The sequence below is a fragment of the Balaenoptera ricei genome, chromosome 2 (assembly GCF_028023285.1).
Source record: "Balaenoptera ricei isolate mBalRic1 chromosome 2, mBalRic1.hap2, whole genome shotgun sequence".
Lineage (NCBI taxonomy): Eukaryota > Metazoa > Chordata > Mammalia > Artiodactyla > Balaenopteridae > Balaenoptera > Balaenoptera ricei.
Window position 1 is genome coordinate 114576703 of NC_082640.1, and position 19111 is coordinate 114595813.

General features: G+C 47.4%; 2 protein-coding genes across 6 annotated transcripts; one reads left to right on the plus strand and one right to left on the minus strand.

Annotated features, from left to right (window-relative positions):
* Positions 1-5: 5 nt before the first annotated feature.
* Positions 6-6452, plus strand: GMPR2 (guanosine monophosphate reductase 2). The gene is made up of 10 exons (XM_059913963.1): positions 6-189; positions 572-692; positions 834-953; positions 3066-3149; positions 3298-3471; positions 4299-4380; positions 4472-4578; positions 4764-4806; positions 5489-5648; positions 5824-6452. Exons 2-10 carry the CDS (start codon positions 606-608, stop codon positions 6011-6013), a joined length of 1047 nt encoding a protein of 348 aa, XP_059769946.1. The 5' UTR covers positions 6-189; positions 572-605; the 3' UTR covers positions 6014-6452.
* On the minus strand, positions 3802-9674 carry TINF2 (TERF1 interacting nuclear factor 2). 5 transcript variants are annotated; one of them, XM_059913955.1, is made up of 9 exons: positions 9124-9672; positions 8877-8981; positions 8655-8756; positions 8477-8575; positions 8267-8363; positions 7637-8099; positions 7484-7551; positions 7285-7376; positions 3802-4873 (listed from the first exon to the last, which is right to left on the minus strand). In XM_059913955.1, the coding sequence occupies exons 1-9, from the start codon at positions 9313-9315 to the stop codon at positions 4661-4663; spliced, it is 1431 nt and encodes a 476-aa protein (XP_059769938.1). In that variant the 5' UTR covers positions 9316-9672; the 3' UTR covers positions 3802-4660. The 5 variants fall into 5 exon arrangements, with proteins under 5 accessions (XP_059769938.1, XP_059769937.1, XP_059769939.1 ...); XM_059913954.1 differs by having other exon boundaries at positions 8468-8575; XM_059913956.1 differs by having other exon boundaries at positions 3802-4831; positions 8468-8575; positions 9124-9671.
* Positions 9675-19111: the final 9437 nt, after the last annotated feature.

A 19111-nucleotide genomic window follows, 5' to 3' on the forward strand; every position in this document is an offset into this window, starting at 1 on the left:
TCCTCAGTGTGTGAACTCTGTTACCCAGAAGGCCTCCAGCACCGAAGCTGGAATTCCTCAGTTACTCGTTCTCTCCGGCAATTAGCGGAACCTGTTAGCGCTACCCACAAGGCTCAGCGGGGCTGCGCGAGGCTAGTAGCTAATCAAGAGGAGCTTCGGTAAACTGCCACCTGGCCACGGCGACAGGAAGTGAGTACCCCTATTCCGGAAGCTGGTTATGGGATCCCACCACTCCTTCTCACTCCCAAATCTGCCTCTTATCCCAAACTGCTCTTCGCAGGGGCGGGAGAAAGAAGAGTAGTGGGGTAAGGAACGCACCATTTAGGGTCAGTCACGACTCCAGCCCAATTCTTCTTCCCAACAAATAGTACCTGGGTTGAAGACACCGAGAGTAAGTGGAACCACACGGGTCTGAGGTGACGGTCTTCAGGGACTATGCCTCGATCAATGCCCTGACCTTCCACAATTTAAGCGAGGAGAGAGATGAGCCCTGCCGCCAGCCCTAACAGAACATTAAGTTCTAAGGGAAAATTGGCTCAGCTACCGCCTCCTGACTTTTCCTACCTTCCAGCCCTCAGATTCGCTGCTACCCTGAGGTGCCTGCCATGCCTCACATCGACAACGACGTCAAACTGGACTTCAAGGATGTCCTGTTGAGGCCCAAACGCAGTACCCTTAAGTCTCGAAGTGAGGTGAGCCTGCTTCTCTAGTTGCTCTTTCTTGATCCCAAGCTCCTGGAGGGCCAGGACTGGGAAAGATTCCTGGCTTTTGCCCTCCTGCAATACTTGTTTTTTGGATAAATGAAATGCTTAGTTTCCTGTTCATATCTGCAGGTGGATCTCACAAGATCCTTTTCATTTCGGAACTCAAAGCAGATGTACACTGGGATCCCCATCATTGCAGCCAATATGGATACCGTAGGCACCTTTGAGATGGCCCAGGTTCTCTGTAAGGTAGGACTTCCCTCATACCCCTTCCTCATGGTGTCCAGTTCTGTGGGCTGACTGCAGAGGTATCTGCATCCCCACCCCCATCCCAGGTCAACTCTGGCAGTTACCGGTCAGGATGCTCAATTTCTGTTTTCTGCAGTAGTACTAAGGCCCCTTTATCTGATAACTTTAAAGGACCATCTGAGTTAATGAGATTCAAAGCTAAATTTTGCCCCCATTTTAACAGAACTTTCCCTTTTCTCCTGCCCAGCAGTTTATACATCCTGCCAACTTTTCCCACCACCCAGATCACCCTCTCCAAATCACCTGCATCCCTCTTTACACTATTATGATAATCAGCATTCACTGTTTTAGTCCAGGAACTAGATATAGTTTGAGCATTCAAAAATTCCTAACTAGAAGATCCTAGAGAGAAGAAGTTTATTTTCTTTCATGCCTGTTTTTTTTTTTTTTTTTAATCTTCCTCTTCTTTAAGTCCTAGGTTCCTGGGTGTTTCTGGGATGTGCCCAAAATGGAATGTGTTTTTCTTATATACAGGTTATTGCTCACTTTCAAAATGGAAGCTGCTGCTCCTTTCAGTAATATTACCTGCCTCTATATTTGTAGCTGAGAAGGTAGATAGTCTGGGCATCCTGAGGACATATGCACTCTTCTGGTTAATCCAGGTAGCCCTGGTTGATGGATTCTGCTGCTGCTTGTGGCTCTGTCAGCCTTAAGGACTTCATCTCCCTTTCTCTATTTTTGATTGCTGTAAGTCTTTGTGGAATGTCTGCTGTCATTTCTCTGAGGTTCATAGTTATGCAGCTTTAGTACTGTATTACTATTGCCGTTTACCAACTGCTTAGGAATCCCACTGTTGCCCATTGTCCACCGGGCCTGTCCAGCAGAGTTAAGGAATGGTGAATCTGACTTCAGTGTTAACAAATGTCCTATAATGTATGGACCTTGCCGGGACTGTCTTGATGCTTTATGTTGAGACTGGCTTTTCATTACTGCTGAGTGCTGAAGAAATCAGATTTTAGAGATACAACCAAGTCTCAGTAATAATTAAAAGGTTGGATGCAAGCAAGGATCTTTTTCTAGATCTCTAGCTTGCTATGTAATTGGATATGCTCATCATGCCACCCTATACCAGTATATCTCCAAGGTCTGCTGACCTCCTAGAGTGATTTTTGTCTATTAGCATGTTGATGGCAGAGTGTTGCTGAGAAAGCACAGTTCACTACCAGCGTTAGCTAGGTAGTGTTGATGATGATCTCTGAGTATTATAGCGTTTGCACTTCCTTACTGCTGGCTGATGCTTGACTCCCTTGGGTCTCTCGTCTGTTGCAAGATTTGTGCTGTCTTGTCTATTTGCATGTCTGCACTTTTAAATCACAAACACCAGCATTCACAAGTGGCCTTTGAATGCCTTTCTCAAAGTATTGGGATGTTGTTTGCAATTTGTTGAGCTAGGAAATACAAGTCTGATGAGTCATTATATCCTTGAACTTGGTTGACTGAAATAGACTGAATGAGATAGACTTTTCAGGTTGGTCCATGTCTCAAGAAAATTCGTCCTTTACTTTAGCGGAGATGGAGAAAGGGTAGCGCTTTATTGACTGTTAACCTTAAGGCCTTACCTCTTGTGATTTTGTGAGCATTTAGGCTCACTGAATTACTGCTGGTAAATGGACCAGAAGATACCGAAAGTAGGTTAGCTCCATACTAGGTTATCATAGGAGGAGGGGCTGAGTCAGTGCAGGCAGACACTGGCTCCGTCCAGCCTCTTCATGGTTCTTTGTCTACTGCTTGTCCCACTGCACCAACAGCTTGTCCTTGTCACCTTCTAACTCAGAAGCACTGTACATGCTGGCAGGTGAAATCCAATCCAGGTGACTTAGTACTTTGGTGGGAGTGTTGGGCAAGTACTAGCTTATGGGGAAAAGCCCGACTGCATTTGTAGAGAGAATAATGGTGGAACTGAGGTTCGAGCTCAACCACTGACTTCTTCAAGTTGCTCTTTCCAGACTTCAGTCCTTTTGTCCCTCAGATAGGATAATATAAAGGTCTATTTTTAGAAAAAGAGACTCTTAACGAAGTTCCCTCCTTTTTGATGGCTCTTTCTTCTCCCAGTTCTCCCTCTTCACTGCTGTCCATAAACACTACAGCCTCGAGCAGTGGAAAGAGTTTGCTAGCCAGAATCCTGACTGTCTTGAGGTAACACTGGTCCTCCCCTGATCCATTCCTTAGCCCAGTCTTCCAGGAATCTTTGTTTGGCTTCCTGGGGACCAACCCTTACCTCCCCACCCCTGTTGGCTAACCAACCAGGTCGTTTCTTACATGCTAATGGCCCTGTTTCTCACAGCATCTGGCTGCCAGCTCAGGCACAGGCTCTGCTGACTTTGAGCAGCTGGAACAGATCCTGGACGCTATTCCCCAGGTGAAATATATATGCCTGGACGTGGCCAATGGCTACTCTGAACACTTCGTTGAATTTGTAAAGGATGTGCGGAAGCGCTTCCCTGATCACACCATCATGGTATGTCTCTGTTACCCTGTAGTGGGTCCATTCCTCTCCTTCCTCCACTCTTTCCCGCCACACCATTTTGTTACACCAGTTCCTTTCTCCTCTGCTGCATTTCCTAGTCCGCTTAATCATGTCACTGGATGATCATCCATGGTTCCACGCTTTAAATGTTTGTGTACTGGCCAGTGCCGTCTTCTCCAAACCTTGATACCTAGTCTTTGTAAATCCAGTGCCCGACATCACTCACTAAACCACAGTGGAACATTTCTGCATCGTACATACCTCTGGTACATACACACCTGCCCAAAGGTATGGACAGATACTACAGTCATATTGAAGGGGTTGCATGAAATGATGTTTTATTTTATTTTTTTTTACAAGCTCAGGGGAGTGATGACAAGGCCTTACTTTCTTCGCAGCATTGAGGGGTCTCTCTGTTCTGTCCATCAAAAGCAAATACAATTGTGTAGATGGGTATTTAGCCGACAGTACCATGTCCTCCCCGTTTCCCGGAAGCCAGAGAGGTTTCATGACATAACAGCTTAAGCAAAGGATGTGTTTGAGTCTTTTGGAGGGGAGGGGGAGATAAATCTACTGTAAATCAGATGTGAGCTTGTTCCAGTTGGACCCCCGCTTTACCCCAGTACAACAGTGACACTGGCCACTCACCCCCTTACCTCAGCTTGGAAAGCAGGGTCCTTTGAAGTGACTGGTCTAAAAGCCCTCAGAGGGCCCAGATAGAGGGAACCGAGGTACTCTTCTTTGTAATAATGCTGGAAGCATGCAATTGCCTCTTTTTCTGACCCTAAGAATGCTCTGTTTTGATGGTTCTGTCCCAGGCAGGGAATGTGGTAACAGGAGAGATGGTGGAAGAGCTGATTCTCTCTGGGGCTGACATCATCAAAGTGGGAATTGGACCAGGTAAGCTGGTTCACTGGGGGCCACTGGCCACTGCTTCAGTGGCAGACACCTGTGGAGAACTTTCCTCTCATCCTTGTCACGTTCTTCTCAGGCTCTGTGTGTACCACCCGGAAGAAGACCGGAGTGGGGTATCCACAGCTGAGCGCAGTGATGGAGTGCGCAGATGCTGCCCATGGCCTCAAAGGCCACATCATTTCCGTAAGGCCAAGGGCAGGGTAGGGTGTGAGGCTGCCAGACATCTGGGTTCTCTGGCAGGTCTGGAGGCTCTGGTAGAGGTGACTCAGGACTCCTGGGTTCCTGTCAGCTTTGAGGTGGGCCACTGGGACCTCCTAGAGGGCTTGGGGCATCCATGCTCTCTCTTCATAGTGCTCCTTACTTTGCAGGACGGAGGCTGCAACTGTCCCGGGGATGTGGCCAAGGCTTTCGGTAAGGAGGGCACAGAAGGAGGATCCTGTAGAAGAGGATGAGTCACCTCTGAGGGTCTAGGATCAGGCTAGGGAAGTGTAAGAAAGCTGTTCAGATTCTTTTATAATATGACTAGTGACCCAGAAGCCTGTGGTGTCATCTGGGGCAAACCTGCAGGGGAAATCCTGAGACTCTGATGTGGACTCCTAGTGTGGGCCAGGGCCATCTGCATCATCCCCTGGACTGCGGGACAGTGCAGATGCCGAGCCCCACCCTGGACCCATGGCATCTGGCTCTGGGGAGTGGGGCTACAGATCTGCACTTTCCCAGCTTCCTAGGTCATCCTTGTTCACACTGAAGTTGGAGAGCTTTGCTCTTGGGACACCTGAAGTTGAGTCTTGTTCAGCTGGGCAGAGTAAAAAGAGGTGACCAGAAAATGGCGAAAGCAGCAAAAAGGAGAGAGCAGAGGCCAGGCAGGGCATCTCCAGAGGCTCTATTTTAAATTCTTGGCAAGTCCACTGAGGAATAGAAGCCAGGGCAGAGTGGGCCTGTGCACTGGGTTGTGGGCCAGCTAGGGAAACAAAACCAGGAAGATGCCGGAATCACTGGCAGGCCTGAGAATTTGGTGTGCGTTGCTTCTGAGGGTGACCATGTGGGCACCTGGGCCAGATCCATCTCTTTCCCCTCTCGTTGGTGCTGGCAGGGGCAGGGGCTGACTTCGTGATGCTGGGCGGCATGCTGGCTGGGCACAGCGAGTCAGGTGGTGAGCTCATCAAGAGGGATGGCAAGAAGTACAAGCTCTTCTATGGCATGAGTTCTGAAATGGCCATGCAGAAGTATGCCGGGGGCGTGGCTGAGTACAGGTAGGTGTGGAGGCCAGAAGCTGAGGGTTCTTGGAAAGCGTGACTTTCCAAGTAAGGTGGTGGCAGAACTTGGAAGAAAAGTGATGGGCAGGGACTAAATGCTAAAGACTGGGGAAGAGTCATTGGGCTTAAGGAATCCAGAGAGAAAAGGTAAGAAAGCTTTTCCTCTTCTAAGGGCCTCAGAGGGAAAGACAGTGGAGGTGCCCTTTAAAGGGGATGTGGAACATACCATCCGAGACATTCTTGGAGGCATCCGCTCCACCTGTACCTACGTGGGAGCAGCTAAGCTGAAGGAGCTGAGCCGGAGAACTACCTTCATCCGTGTCACCCAGCAGGTGAATCCGATCTTCAGTGACAAGAGCTAGACCTGAGCAGTTCTGCCCTCCCAGGGCGCCAGCACCCACCACAGGGCTCCACAGTGGGCCCCTCTCCCATCCCAGCTACTAGGGCTATTACTTGGTCATTTCCTATCCTCTCTCTCCTGAGGGCTCCTGCAGTACTCTGTACTTTATCTGCACATACAAAATGCCCAGGGCACTCACTGGGGAGGAAGCAAGGAAGGCAGGCTGAGAAAATAAAGTTAAGATAATCAAATGGGAACCTGGGGTCCCAGAATCCTGAAGATTATTAAAAGGAAAAGATGCTGATTCATACCTAAGTGTTTTATATGGCCTTGGTTTGGAAGAGGTAGGCTTTTAGAATGATGTTTTGTTAATCAGATTCATTAAATAGATCTTTGAATATCTACAAAGCTCAGAAGTGTTTATGTACTTTAAATACCTCAATAAAGAGAGATCCCAATGACTGAGAATCTGGGGATTTCTGCACAAGGCTGGCATCTGGGTGCTGCTGCAGGGCAAGTGGAGGAGTTGGCACTGACCCAGTGGAGTCAAGGACAGTGAGTGCCCTTCCCATGAAGCATCTCCATTCTAGTGCCACCACCCCCAGGTAACCTGGCAGCGTGAGAATTTACAAGTATATTCTGGCATCAGACCACACACAGTATTTTCAGAATAGCAAAAAGAAATTTCTCTTCCAGGCTCTCAGCCCTGATAACCCTTTTGGGCATGTTTGAACAACACTTTCCAAGGGAAGTAAAATGGCAAAGGGATCCCCTTCCAGCCCTGGAGAGACTGGTTCTGTTTCTAAGGAATGACCTACACTGACCTTATAGAAGCCTTAATTCCCCTCCCTCGAACGAAGACAGTGTTTTAACAAATCCAAATTTTAATTATTAAATATTACAAAGTAACTTTAGCAATGTAGTCAGGCAACCCAAGCCTGGACTTCCACTTTATTCCCCCTAAACTGCATGAGAGCTGAGGAGGAAGGAGACAGGCAGAGTGCCGTGGGCATTCCAGTCTAATCACAGCAGTGTAGAACTGTCTGTATGGTTAGGAACAGGGACAGACACACCACTGGGGCCAGAAGGGGGGAGGTATTCACAGAAGGTGGGGATCAGGGTGTCAAACTTTGTCTTCTGATAGTTTTCCAGAGAGTCCTGCAGAGAAGGGAGCAGGGAGATCCTATCATCATTGAAACATGCCCTGAGCCCTCTATATCCTGCATCATATGGCTTTCTGTCTTGTTCTGCCCGCCCATCCCCTTCCCCAGCTTTCCATTCCTTCCTACTCACCCTTCCTTCCCTCTGGCCATTTTCTTCCTCGTCGGAGTCCAAAACCAGGTCCCCTATAGTAATGTCAGAGCTGCACAGAGATGGAGGACGCACTGCAGGGAGGAAACCAGAGTCCAAGTACTCTTCTCAGTGAACACAGGACCTCAAGAGTCCCCAAGAGAGGAGGCTGTCTGATGTGGTCCTGACTCAGGATACCTACCTGACTTCCTGGCCCTAGGAGGCGATAATGACAATCTCAGGGGTTCCATGGGGCAATCCAAGCAGTTCCTAGGGTGGGAGCAAGCAAGATAGGGTGAAAGGAAAGCAGGCGGGGCATGTGCTGCTAGTAGGGAGAAGCAACTGTTCTACTCACTCCTTTTGCTCTGAGGCAGACAAGTCAATTGGGTTCTCCTTCAGAGCCCTTCCTCCCAGGGTCTTGGACGGACTCCTAGACTTGCCAGTCGAGGCTGCTCTGGTGCCCACAGCACCTGCTGGATCTAATGTGTGTGTCCCATGTTCTTCCCTGTTCCCAGGCTTAGATATGACCTGCGTTGGTGAACCCAGATTCCTAAAGGGGAACAGCATGACTGTGGGGCGCTCCTTATGGCCTTTGCTAGTGGATGCCCACCGGGACTGGATTCTTCGCCGGCCTAGAGGGGCCAGATTGAAGTGGTGGCCAGTCAAAGGTTCCGGGTGCTTCCTTGAGGCTGGACCCTGAGGAAGGTGTGGGCCAGGCCGGGCTTTTGGCAGAGGGTCGTGGAGTGCTGGTCTTGGTTGCTGGGGAGGACTCTGCTCCATAGGCTCTGTCATGTTCATTGAATCAGTAGCAAAGCACTCTGAGAAAGAAAACAAATCTCCTTAAAAAGGCAATATAGTAACACATCGACTCAGTCTGGTTTCTTACGCCTCAGGCCCATGTAACCCTTCCAATAGGCTGCCTCAAAAGGTCGCAAGCTAAACACTCCACCCCCAAATTCTTAGTTCTCCTAGATGGTCCTGGTACCTGGAAGTGGCCACCCCATGTCCACACCATATTGGCTCAAGACAAAAGAAGAAGTGATAGAAACTCCAGGCTGCATCCAACTCAGCACATCCTGAAGCTGTGGGCAGGGAGAGAGGCATGAAGACCACAGGCCTTGATACAACTCCACCCCCTACCCCCCACCCCAGCATTCTGCCCTTATGTGTTTTGCCCTAGCAAAACCTGCTGTGCCTGCAGCGTAGGCAGTGCTTTTTCCAGCTGACACAGGTATTCAAAAAACAGCTTTTCCATGGCAGCCAGAAAAAGTTCCCCATACTCTTGTTCAAGTTCCTGCAGGAGGAAAAGAAGCAGGTCAGAAGAGGACTAGAGAGAACAGCTACACCATAGCTTCCAAAGCAGCTAGTCCCACCTGTAGCTTCGAAGCCAAATCAACAGGGGCTTCTGCCAGCTGCTTCACCTGCTGGCAAAAGGTTTCCCGAGCCTCTGAGATCTTTCTCAGATCCTGCTTTGTCTGTTGAGGGTAAGGAAGGCAAATAAGTTAGGGGCACCAGAATCCAGTGACCGGGAGGAGGAGCAACTTTGTTGCACCAAGTGTTAACTGAGGATAGGGCTTGCTCTAGGGACGACTCACGGCTTTGGGGTCCCGCACTGCAGGTCCAGACTCTGGGAAGTGGCGATGCAGGGCATTCAGAACCTGAGCCCAAGGTCGGCCCTGCAGGATCATCTCCACCACCAGCTGTGAAGGGTACTGAGCTCAGAATCCCCACGTCCGGGCAAGCTGCCCTTTTCCAACCGGTTCCACCCCCAAGCAGTCGGCCCAGGACAGGTCCTCGCATCCCGTCCCTTTCCCCTCTACCGGGTCCTACTGACTCCAATACCTTGGCCTTTAGGCCCATACACAGGCGTTCATGGTGCCGGTAGCGAACCAAGCCGGGGGCAGCAGCGCGCAGGGATCGCAGAAACTCCAATACTCGCGGAAAATGCTCCACGCAGCGTCCGCGCACGACTTGCCAGCAGGCAGCGGCTGCGAAGCGAAGAGCGGCGGGACCGGCCCCGGGGGGCGTGGCCATGGCCGGCGGGACCCACCCCAGGAGCCGTCCCTTTGGGTTCCTACCTCTGGCAAGGCTTCCCGACTCCTCCTAGAGGCGGGGTTTCCGGTGGCCCTCACAGGCTCGGCTATTTCGGTCTGTGCCGGATAGTTCTCGATCCGAGACTGCGCCCTCCCATGGGCCACCGGAATTCCGGGGTTTTTCCTCCAACTCGGGCTGGAGCCTGAATGGAGAAGCTGGCCAGCTCCACTGGCAACAGGTCGTTCTGCTTTAAACGCCGCCGCTGTCTCGAACCCAAAGGCTACTTCGCTTCCGGCTCCGCGACCAGTCTCCCTACCCGGGAGAAGGGTGGTAGTGGAGAACCAATGGGTCGCCAGACAGGGGAGACGAGACGTTGCGTCATAAGGCCGCGCCCCGGCAGATCCGGCGCCGCTGCCGGTCCCCGCCCCCCGCTGCCTTGCACTTCCGACGGCTGCTGGGCGGCGGGGACCGAGGACCTGGGCCTCGCCTCCGGCTCTGGCATTTCTTCGCGGAGCCTACGGAGAAGGCCCCTCGTTCTTTGAGGTCTTGACTTTCTCGTCTGTAAAGCGAGGCTTATGCCACTTTCCCTCTCCATCGTCTTCACCCTCTCAAATACGATTCCTTAAATCCCAGCGCCCAAACCAGCGCCTGCAAAGCCTTCCCCGGGCGGCGCGCCGCTTGCAGTAAGAGTTCAATTCTTTTTTTTACAGAATGGGAGAGGACGCCCGCCTTTAAAAAATAAAATTCAAAGTTTGAAAAGATACATCAGATTGTTAATCTGGTTTTTTTCTAGATGGTGAGACTGCAGGAAATTTTTGTGCTTTTCTGTGTTTGATATCTTTTTTTTTTAATCGTGTAGTTCTAAAATAAATAAAATAGATTTCCTTTTTCGAATTTCTGTTGTGCGCTTACTCCAGTCAGCCGCCTAGTATAGTTGACCGTTTTACTTGTCTTTCTCCTTGTCACCCTTCCTGGTGTCTCTCCTTATTTCCATTGCCAGGGACAGACCCTTGGCACACAGTGTATATTTTTTGTTGACTGAATTAATTACCTGCTCTGACTACCTTACAGGGGTTTAGTGAAACTACCCTTTCCTTGGGCCATCTCCTTTCTTAGAGATAATGGCTCCCATATCCCTCCCTGTCTCCACTCAAGATCAGTCTTCTGAGGTGAGCCACACATTCGACTGCCCTTGGAACATCTAGCTGGAAGTTCCAAAGTACCCAAATCGGACATCTACGAAATTCTAGTTGTCTTCCTTTTTACTTTTACCTTAATTTATTCTTTCCGTAAAGTTCTGCCTTTATGTAGATCTGCGTTTTTGACCTATGTCACTTTCCTTCTTTCTGAAGAATTTCTTTTAGCATATCTTGCAAGTCAGGTCTCCTGGCTACAAACTCCCTCAATTTTTGTTTGAGACAGTATTACTCCTTCACTTTTGAGAGATAATTTTGGTGGATACAAAAGCCTAGGTTAGTAGTCTTTTTTTCCTTCAACACTTTAAACATTTCACTGCACTCTTATCTTGCATCGTTTCTAAAGAGAAGTCCGATGTAATTCTCTTTTTAAATATTTATTTATTTATATATTTATTTGGTTGCTCCAGGTCTTAGTTGCGGCAGGCGGGCTCCTTAGTTGTGGCATGCGAACTCCTAGTTGCAGCATGCATGTGGGATCTAGTTCCCTGACCAGGGATCAAACCTGGGGCCCCTGCACTGGGAGTGTGGAGTCTTAGCCACTGCGCCACTAGGGAAGTTCCCCTTCTGCCTCAAAGTAATTCTTATCCCTGCTCCTCTATAGGTAAGATGTCCCCCCTTCTACCCCTCAAGTTTTGTTCAAGGTTTTCCCTTGGTCTTTGATTCTCTGTTCATCCTTCTTCTTGTAAGGACAGGAGTGAGAACTTCTAAGCTCCTTACATGCCAGACTGAAAACTGGAAGTTATCTTCTATTTTAAATTCTGCTTTTTCTCCTGGCCTCTGTATTTCTGTGCATGGCACCTTTCTTTACCCATGAGTCAGAAAACAAGACCATCACCCTTAACTCTGTCCTCTCTCTTCTCCAAGTCTAATCCCTCACCAAGTCTAATCAATTCTACTTCCTACAGAACTTTTAAACCCACCCCCCTTTTTTTTCATTCTCACTGACTGTATCTTATTTCAGGTTCCCTGTCTCTCACATTGAGAAGACTCTAGTCTCCCTACCTCCAGCCCAACTCCTAATTTCTTTTCCATGTTGCTTTCATCATAAACCTGGTGAAATGCAAAACTGATCATATCATCCCTAACTGAAAGCTCTCTCTTACTTTCAAAAGAAAGTCCAAATTCCAAAATATGGCAAAAGGATTTTTAATGATCTGGCTAAGTTCACCTCTTCATCAACATTCCTTGCCACTTTGCACTTATCATGCCTCCTCTTCAAACTGATTGCATTTTCCAAATATACTGTGTTGTCTCATATTTTGTGCCTTGCACATACTGGATGATTCCTCTGTCCTTCTTGCCTCTTGGACTTGACTTTTTTTCATCTTTTGTGGCTCATCTGATAACTACCTCCATGAAACCCCTCATAGCTCTCTTCCCAGCCTCCTCAGCATCATCCTGTACATCTTTTTTTTTTTTTTTTTTCCAAACTGCGTGGCGTGTGGGATCTTCATTTCCTGACCAGGGATTGAACCCGTGCCCCCTGCAGTGGAAGCGCAGATTCTTAACCACTGGACCGCCAGGGAAGTCCCCCGTACATCCTTTTATCACCACCATTGTCATGCAGAATCTATTTTGCAATGTTGTTGTAAGGATTAAATGAATTAGTAAATATAAAGCACTTAGAACAGTGCCTGGCTCCTAGTAAATACTACATATGCATTTACTGTATTTTGAATGTTTTCTTGTCTGTCATCCCCACTGTTGGGAGCCCCTTGAGAGAAGGACTTGCTTCTTTCTCATACATGTTATGTCACTAGTGCCTCATGCAGTTTCCGGTTCATGTGTTCATGGCTAACATGAGCAGCTCCTTTGTTAGTCCTCTGTGTCCTGCCCCAGGAGCCCCTTGTCTTGCAAACCTTCTCAAACTCAAAGGATCAAGAAGACTAGAGGTCGGCTCTTAGAACATTGGGAACTCGTGGCTACTCCTGGCCCAAGAAGGGTGGAGGCAAGGAGAGCATGAAAAAAGTACAGAAAGAAGAAAAATGGAAGGTCATTGTCCTCAATAATTAGCGTGCATAGGAGTCAAACCCCTTAGTGAGATTATTAAAATACAGACTTCTTGGCCTCTGCTCCAGGGATTCTGATTCATGAGGTTTATTCTGGGGCCCAGAAATCTGAATTCTTAATAAACATCTCAGATGATTTTAATGCAAGTGGTCTGGAGATTATGCTTGAAGAATCCTGGGGTAAGAGAACAGTTTCATTCAAACCAAAGCCCAGATCCTCCAAAGGTCACCCAAAGGAAAATTTCCAGGTAGAAGAGAGCTATACAAAGGGTGTCTCTGAGCCTCACCTTCCCTCACAGTTTCCTTTCTCTGGTGAAGGACACTAGTCCCTGTATCAGTGGATGGGACCACCTATCTGTCCTGTTCCATGAGCCAGAAACCTGGTGTTTAGCTTTACTGCTCCTTTCCACCCTCCACCCAGCCACATCCCATCCTTCCCCAAGCCCTGTGAAATTTTCCCTCCTGGATATTTCTCCAAGTTTTCCACCTCTGTCTCCAGCACCACTACTCTGGCCCAAATCACCATCTCTAGCATAAAATATCACAACTGTCTTCCAATCTGTGTCTCTGCATCCACTCCAGCCCCACTCCAATCCATTACTTGACACCACAGGCAGAATAATCTGTTCAAAACACACAATGTGATCATGTCACCTCCAATTCCTTAAACCTTCCAAAGGCTTAAAGTGGCCTATGGGGCCCCACAAGGCTCTGCCCTGCATCTCTCAGCTTCACCTTCTCCACTCTGTCCCTTGCTCTCCTTGCTTTAGCCACACCATCCTCCCCCTCCTCCTCCCCCCCTTCTCCTTCTTCTCCCCCTCCCTCTCCCTCTCCCTCTCCCTTTTCCTCTCCCTCTCCTTCTCCCTCTCCCTCTCCCTTTTCCTCTCCCTCTCCTTCTCCCTCTCCCTCTCCCTTTTCCTCTCCCTCTCCTTTTCTCCCTCTCCCTCTCCTTCTTCTTGTTTTGTTTTGGCTGCGCTGCGCGGCATGCCAGATCTTAGTTCCCCAACTAGGGATTGAACCTGTGCCTCCTGCAGTGGAAGCACAGAGCCCTAACCACTGGATCACCAGGGAATTCCCCACACTGTCCTTTTAGTCTTGTTTACTCTTCTAGATGCCCTTCCACCACAGGATCTTTGCACAGGCTATTCCTTTTGCCTGGAGTGATTTCCCTTCCATCTCTGCCTACCTATCCTCCAGGGTCACCTATCTAGGTAAAGCTTTCCTAACCACCACCACCAGGCCAGGTCACACACCTTCACCATAAACTTCAGAGCTCTGTACGTACTCTCCTTTGTCTTGTGCAGTTATTCAATTAATCTGTTTCTTTCTCAGACTGTAAGCTCCGTAAGGCAGGAACTAGGTTTGCCCTGTGTTCTTGCACTTAGCGCATTGCTTGGCACATGTCATTGAATATTTGTTAAATGAGTGGAGGAATGGGTTCATTATCTGCTACTGTGGCTGGACCCTGCCAGTCAGAGTCTCCTGTAAAATTCTGCTCCAGCTGTAGACAAAAATCCCTCTCCAGGGTGGACCTTATAATAGCGGAATCTAGCCATTATTTTAAAAATTAACTTTATTTAAAATGAATTACAATCACTGTAGCCTGATCCATAAATCTGAGAAACATTTATAAGTAACATCTTATAAAATTTTTCTTTTAAATTTGTAATTAACTCCACCTGGTTTATTGTCAGGAAGATAAAATCTTCCTTTTGATGTTTTTACCTTTCCCAGAATTTCCTAAGAATTGTGACCAAAAGGGCAGACCTTCCAGCTTCCATGCCTGTTTGGGGAGAGCTCTGCTGCCTACGGGGTCTGCCATGCTTCTTCCACCCACTCAATGTCATCTTAGAAAACCAACAACAGGGATTCGTACTTGAGCTCTCAGGATTCTACATCCAGGTCCAGACTTAGCCCCCTGGCCTAAGGGGCTGCAGGAGCTTCCAGCATTAGCCCCAGACTTTGCCAAGTCAAACCCACCTACATGGGATTCATGCACCCTGGTATTCAGCCTAGTTCTCCAAGGCTGGGATGGTCCCCTTCCCTGCTATTGGGCTGCAGTTGAAGCTACCATAGTCCACACTAATGTTCCCAACTTTAAATCTTGGGGCAGAAGGAACTGATAATACTGGGTCTTTACACTCAGGAAAACCTGGGCTACTGATGCAAAGAATCCACCTCCTCCCTAGTGATCAACTTTGTATACCAGGTGTCCCAGGAGAACCAAAACTGGTGACCAAGACTCAGAGATAATGACTGCCTTATCACTGTCCAGAAGGCATCAACTAAGGTGGCAACTCTAGTGGACTTCTTACAACCAAGACTAAGAACACTTCTCTTTGTAAAAAAAAAAAAAAAAAAAAAGCACTCTGTTATATAAAGGATGATGTAAAGGAAATAATCATATAAATAAATGAGAATGGCATTAAATAGGTTTCCCTAGTACAGTTTTCTGAGGTACAGTCCAAGTAAGAGCTCTGCCCTGCTGGTCACTACTCAGCTCCTCGAGTGCCCATTTATCTCTCTCTTTCCCAGAGCTGGTCTAGTTATCCATCGAGCATTCTTCCCACAAATGCTCCAAAACACAATCCTCCACTGCACCCCTAAGCCCCTAGACTCCCCATCACCCTCCAATTTAGTTCATTTTCCATTCAACAGATATTTACTGAGCATCTACTGTAAGTCACAATGAGTAAGCGTAAGAGAGATAAGGTCCTTGCCCTTACATTCTAGGGGAGGGGAACCAGAGGTCTAAGAACAAATTAAGCTGGAACAACAGGGATTCTGATGCTCACCCCCAGAGAATTAAAGGAGATGATCTCCATAAAGCACCCAGTTTGAGCTTAACTCATAGTAGGAGCTCAACATATATTTGTTTCTTTCCCTCTAGCTGTTTGGAGAATAGCATTCCCTTCCCATTTTGTTGTTGTTGTTTTGTTTTGTTTTTCTTTTTGAGGCTTTCAAGCATTTTTGAGTTCTAACATATACAGGGGAACAAGGTAAAATGAACACATGTGAAGCAGGTTACAAAGTTGTTAGAAATCTTAAGCTCTCACGTTTTCCTGGGAGCTCAATAAAAAGAGATACTGTTGCATTACTGCTCAACCTTTCTGGAAACTAATTTAATAAAATGTATCAACCACCTTAAATGCGCTCAATCCCCTTTACACAATAATTCTCACTCTGGGGGATTATTTTAAGGAAATAATTTAAAATAAGCCCAAAGATTTATGTGCTTGTACAAGGATATTTATCACAGCTCTATTTAGAATAGCAAAACTTTGGGGGGTCGGGGAGGGATGGACTGGGAGTTTGGGGTTAGCAGATGCGAACTAGTATATATAGAATGGATAAACAACAAGGTCCTACTGTATAGCACAAGGAACTATATTCAATATCCTGTGATAAACAATAATGGAAAATAATATAAAAGAATATAAAAAAGAATGTATATATATGTATAATGAATCACTTTGCTGTACAGCAGAAATTACAACATTGCAAATCAACTATACTTCAATAAAAAAAAAGAGAGAAAGGAACAGTAAAATTCTGGGAGGACTTAAATTTCTAGGAATGAGAGATTAATCAAAGAAATCATGTCATTTGTTCATTTTTATTAAAAAAACGTAGTACCAGGACTTCCCTGCTGGTGCAGTGGTTAAGAATCCACGTGCCAATGCAGGGGACATGGGTTTGATCCCTGGTCCGGGAAGGTCCCACATGCTGCAGAGCAACTAAGCCCGTGAGCCACAACTACTGAGCCCCCGCACCACAACTACCGCTCTAGGGCCTGCGTTGCTGCAACTACTGAGCCCACGTGCCTAGAGCCCGTGCTCCGCAACAAGAGAAGCCACCGCAATGAGAAGCCCGCGCACCACCATGAAGACCCAACACAGCCAAAAATAAATTAAAAAAATTAAAACAAAACAAAACAAAACAAAAACGTAGTACAACTACTGCGGCTTGCTCAGTAAATTCAAGGAACAATTATAAGTTATATGTTGCAAATTGTTTCTTTTAACTTTGTAAGTAGCAAACATTTCTTGTGCAGCTCTGTGCTGGACCCTGTTCTAGGTCCTGGGTCACTGGTGTGAATAACACAGATAAGCTCTTAAGGAGCTTACATTTTAGAGAAAAGAGACAGAATTTAATAAATAAACAAGCACGCTGATATTAAACGATAAGTACTAGGCAGGATACAAAATAAAATAGGGTGATATACTTGAGACTGGAGGCGGCAAACTAATCAGATTGATGGACAGGGAAGAGCTCTATGGGGAGGTGACATGTGAGCTGAGACCTGAATGAGGGGGGCAGCCATGCCACATGGAGGAAGGGTGTTCCTCCAGAAGGAAGGGCAGATGCCAAGTCTTAGGTAGAAGGTTGGTGAGTTTGAGAAGCAGAAGGACGGTGGGGCTGAGGCAGCAGGGCCAGGGGCATGTGGTGGAGTTGAGGTTGGAGAGGGTTGCAGGGCCAGATAGATGAGGGTAGGACTTTGCATTGATCCAAGGGTGATGGGAAAGCACTGGAAGTGTAGCCATAACATAAGCTGCTCCATTCTGAGCAGCAGAGATTTAAAAATTTGCATGCATCTTCCCTTCCTACTGACCCTGGTGTGTCTTAGAGCTGTTTGGAGAATGACTAGCTGACTAGGGGACAATTAATCTTGCTTGCTTAAGAATTCCAGGGACTGGCCTTAAAGCTATGGGAGCAGACCAACCCTAGAGTAGAAGATCAAGATGGTGCTGACCAGAACACCACACAACCAGTTTATTATTTATTATTATTATTGGAGCTGACTGTGCTCTTCTGCACATAGCCCCCCCCTCCTGTACACCCCTGAAACTCCCCTTTAAAACCTTTGTCCCCTAACCAGCAATTTGGAGGTTGGTTTTGGGACATTAGTCCACCATCTTCCCAGGTTGCTGGCCTCCTGAATAAAGCAGCCGTACCCTTCCCAACGACGCTTGTCTCTTGTATATTGGCTTTCCAAGCAGCAAACAGCTGAACTTGGGTTCAGTACCAGCCTCGTCCGGTTTTAAGCAGGAGAGTACCAGGATTTAATTTACAGCTTAGAAAGCTCACTGGCTGTGTAGAAACTGGATTATTCAGGAACAAGAGTGGAAACACACCGGGAGGCTATGGCAGTTCCATAGGGAGAGAGCACAGTGACAGTGCAAGTGGAGAGAATGACAGATTCAGATATATTTTGGACATAGAACTGATAAGAAATACTGGTGGAGTGAATCTTGGAGGAGAGAAGAGGGAGGAATCAAGGGTGACTTGTAGGTTTTTGGCTGGAACAACTGGGTGGTTATAGTAACAATGAGATGGGAAAAACTAGGGGAAGAAGAGTTTGGGGATGGAATTAAGAGCTCTGTGGGGTCACTTTCAGTCTGAGATAAAATACAGGCTGTGGAGCCAGACTGCGCAGGTTCTAATCCTATTCTAGAGTGCTAAATGATTTTGATGGGTTCCCTAGCCCCTTGCCTCAGATTCTTCATCTGTAGAGGGGAAATTATAATACAGTGACCTTATGAGGTCGTTGTGAAGATGACAGGCGTTATTATATATAAATAGATTAGTGCCAAATTCTTCTTCACTCAGCAAGTATTTAGTGAGCATTTCTATGCACTAAATTCTGGGCATACAACAGAGACCAAATAAGACAAAAACCACTGCTCTTGTGGAGTTTATATTCCACTTGGGGGAGGGGGGACACAATGAATAAATGCATTGTTAAAATATTGAATATGTTGGATGTGGATAAGTGTTATGCAGAAAAATAAAGCAGGGAAAAGTGGTCATGAGGAGAGGAGTGGGTTGCAATTTAAAATAGGTGGCCAGAAAAGGCCGCATTAAGACAGTGATATTCGAGGATAGACTTCAAAGGAGGGGAGAGTGCCTGCCACATGGATATCAGAAGAAGAGTGTGCCAGGCAGGGGAAACTGTTAGTCCAAAGGCCAGGAGGTCAAGGCTTTGAGAAACACCAAGAAAGTGAAGCAGCCATGGCTGTTATTCTGCGAGAAGTGAGGAGCCACTGGGGAGTGTGAGCAGATTGGTAACATGATCTGACTGACATTTAAAAGCATCCCTCTGGGGCTTCCCTGGTGGTGCAGTGGTTAAGAATCCGCCTGCCAGTGCAGGGGACAGGGGTTCGAGCCCTGGTCCGGGAAGATCCCACATGCCGCAGAGCAACTAAGCCCGTGCGCCACAACTACTGAGCCTGTGCTGTAGAGCCTGCGAGCCACGACTACTGAGCCTCCGAGCCACAACTACTGGAGCCCATGCGCCTAGAGCCCGTGCTCCGCAACAAGAGAAGCCACCGCAATGAAAAGCCCGCGCACCGCAACGAAGAGTAGCCCCCACTCACCGCAACTAGAGAAAGCCCGCGTGCAGCAACGAAGACCCAACACGGCCAAAAAAAAATAATAATAAATACATAAATAAATAAAATCTATTAAAAAAAAATTTTTTTTTAATAAAAAATAAATAAATAAATAAAAGCATCCCTCTGGCTGCCAAGTTGAGAATAGACAGGGCAGGGCAAAGGCTAGTGAGAGGACTGGGGCTTCAATCCAAGT

What these genes read in the sequence shown, in the direction of transcription:
- TINF2 (XM_059913953.1), bottom strand. Translation starts at nt 9,315, where the DNA reads ATGGCCACGCCCCCCGGGGCCGGTCCCGCCGCTCTTCGCTTCGCAGCC. An exon ending in GTATGGGCCTAAAGGCCAAG is followed by an intron (nt 8,982 to 9,123) that starts GTATTGGAGTCA and finishes TACCCTTCACAG; the next exon opens with CTGGTGGTGGAGATGATCCT. An exon ending in CAGTGCGGGACCCCAAAGCC is followed by an intron (nt 8,757 to 8,876) that starts GTGAGTCGTCCC and finishes TACCCTCAACAG; the next exon opens with ACAAAGCAGGATCTGAGAAA.
- GMPR2 (XM_059913963.1), top strand. Translation starts at nt 606, where the DNA reads ATGCCTCACATCGACAACGACGTCAAACTGGACTTCAAGGATGTCCTG. An exon ending in CAAAGTGGGAATTGGACCAG is followed by an intron (nt 4,381 to 4,471) that starts GTAAGCTGGTTC and finishes CGTTCTTCTCAG; the next exon opens with GCTCTGTGTGTACCACCCGG. An exon ending in TCAAAGGCCACATCATTTCC is followed by an intron (nt 4,579 to 4,763) that starts GTAAGGCCAAGG and finishes CTTACTTTGCAG; the next exon opens with GACGGAGGCTGCAACTGTCC.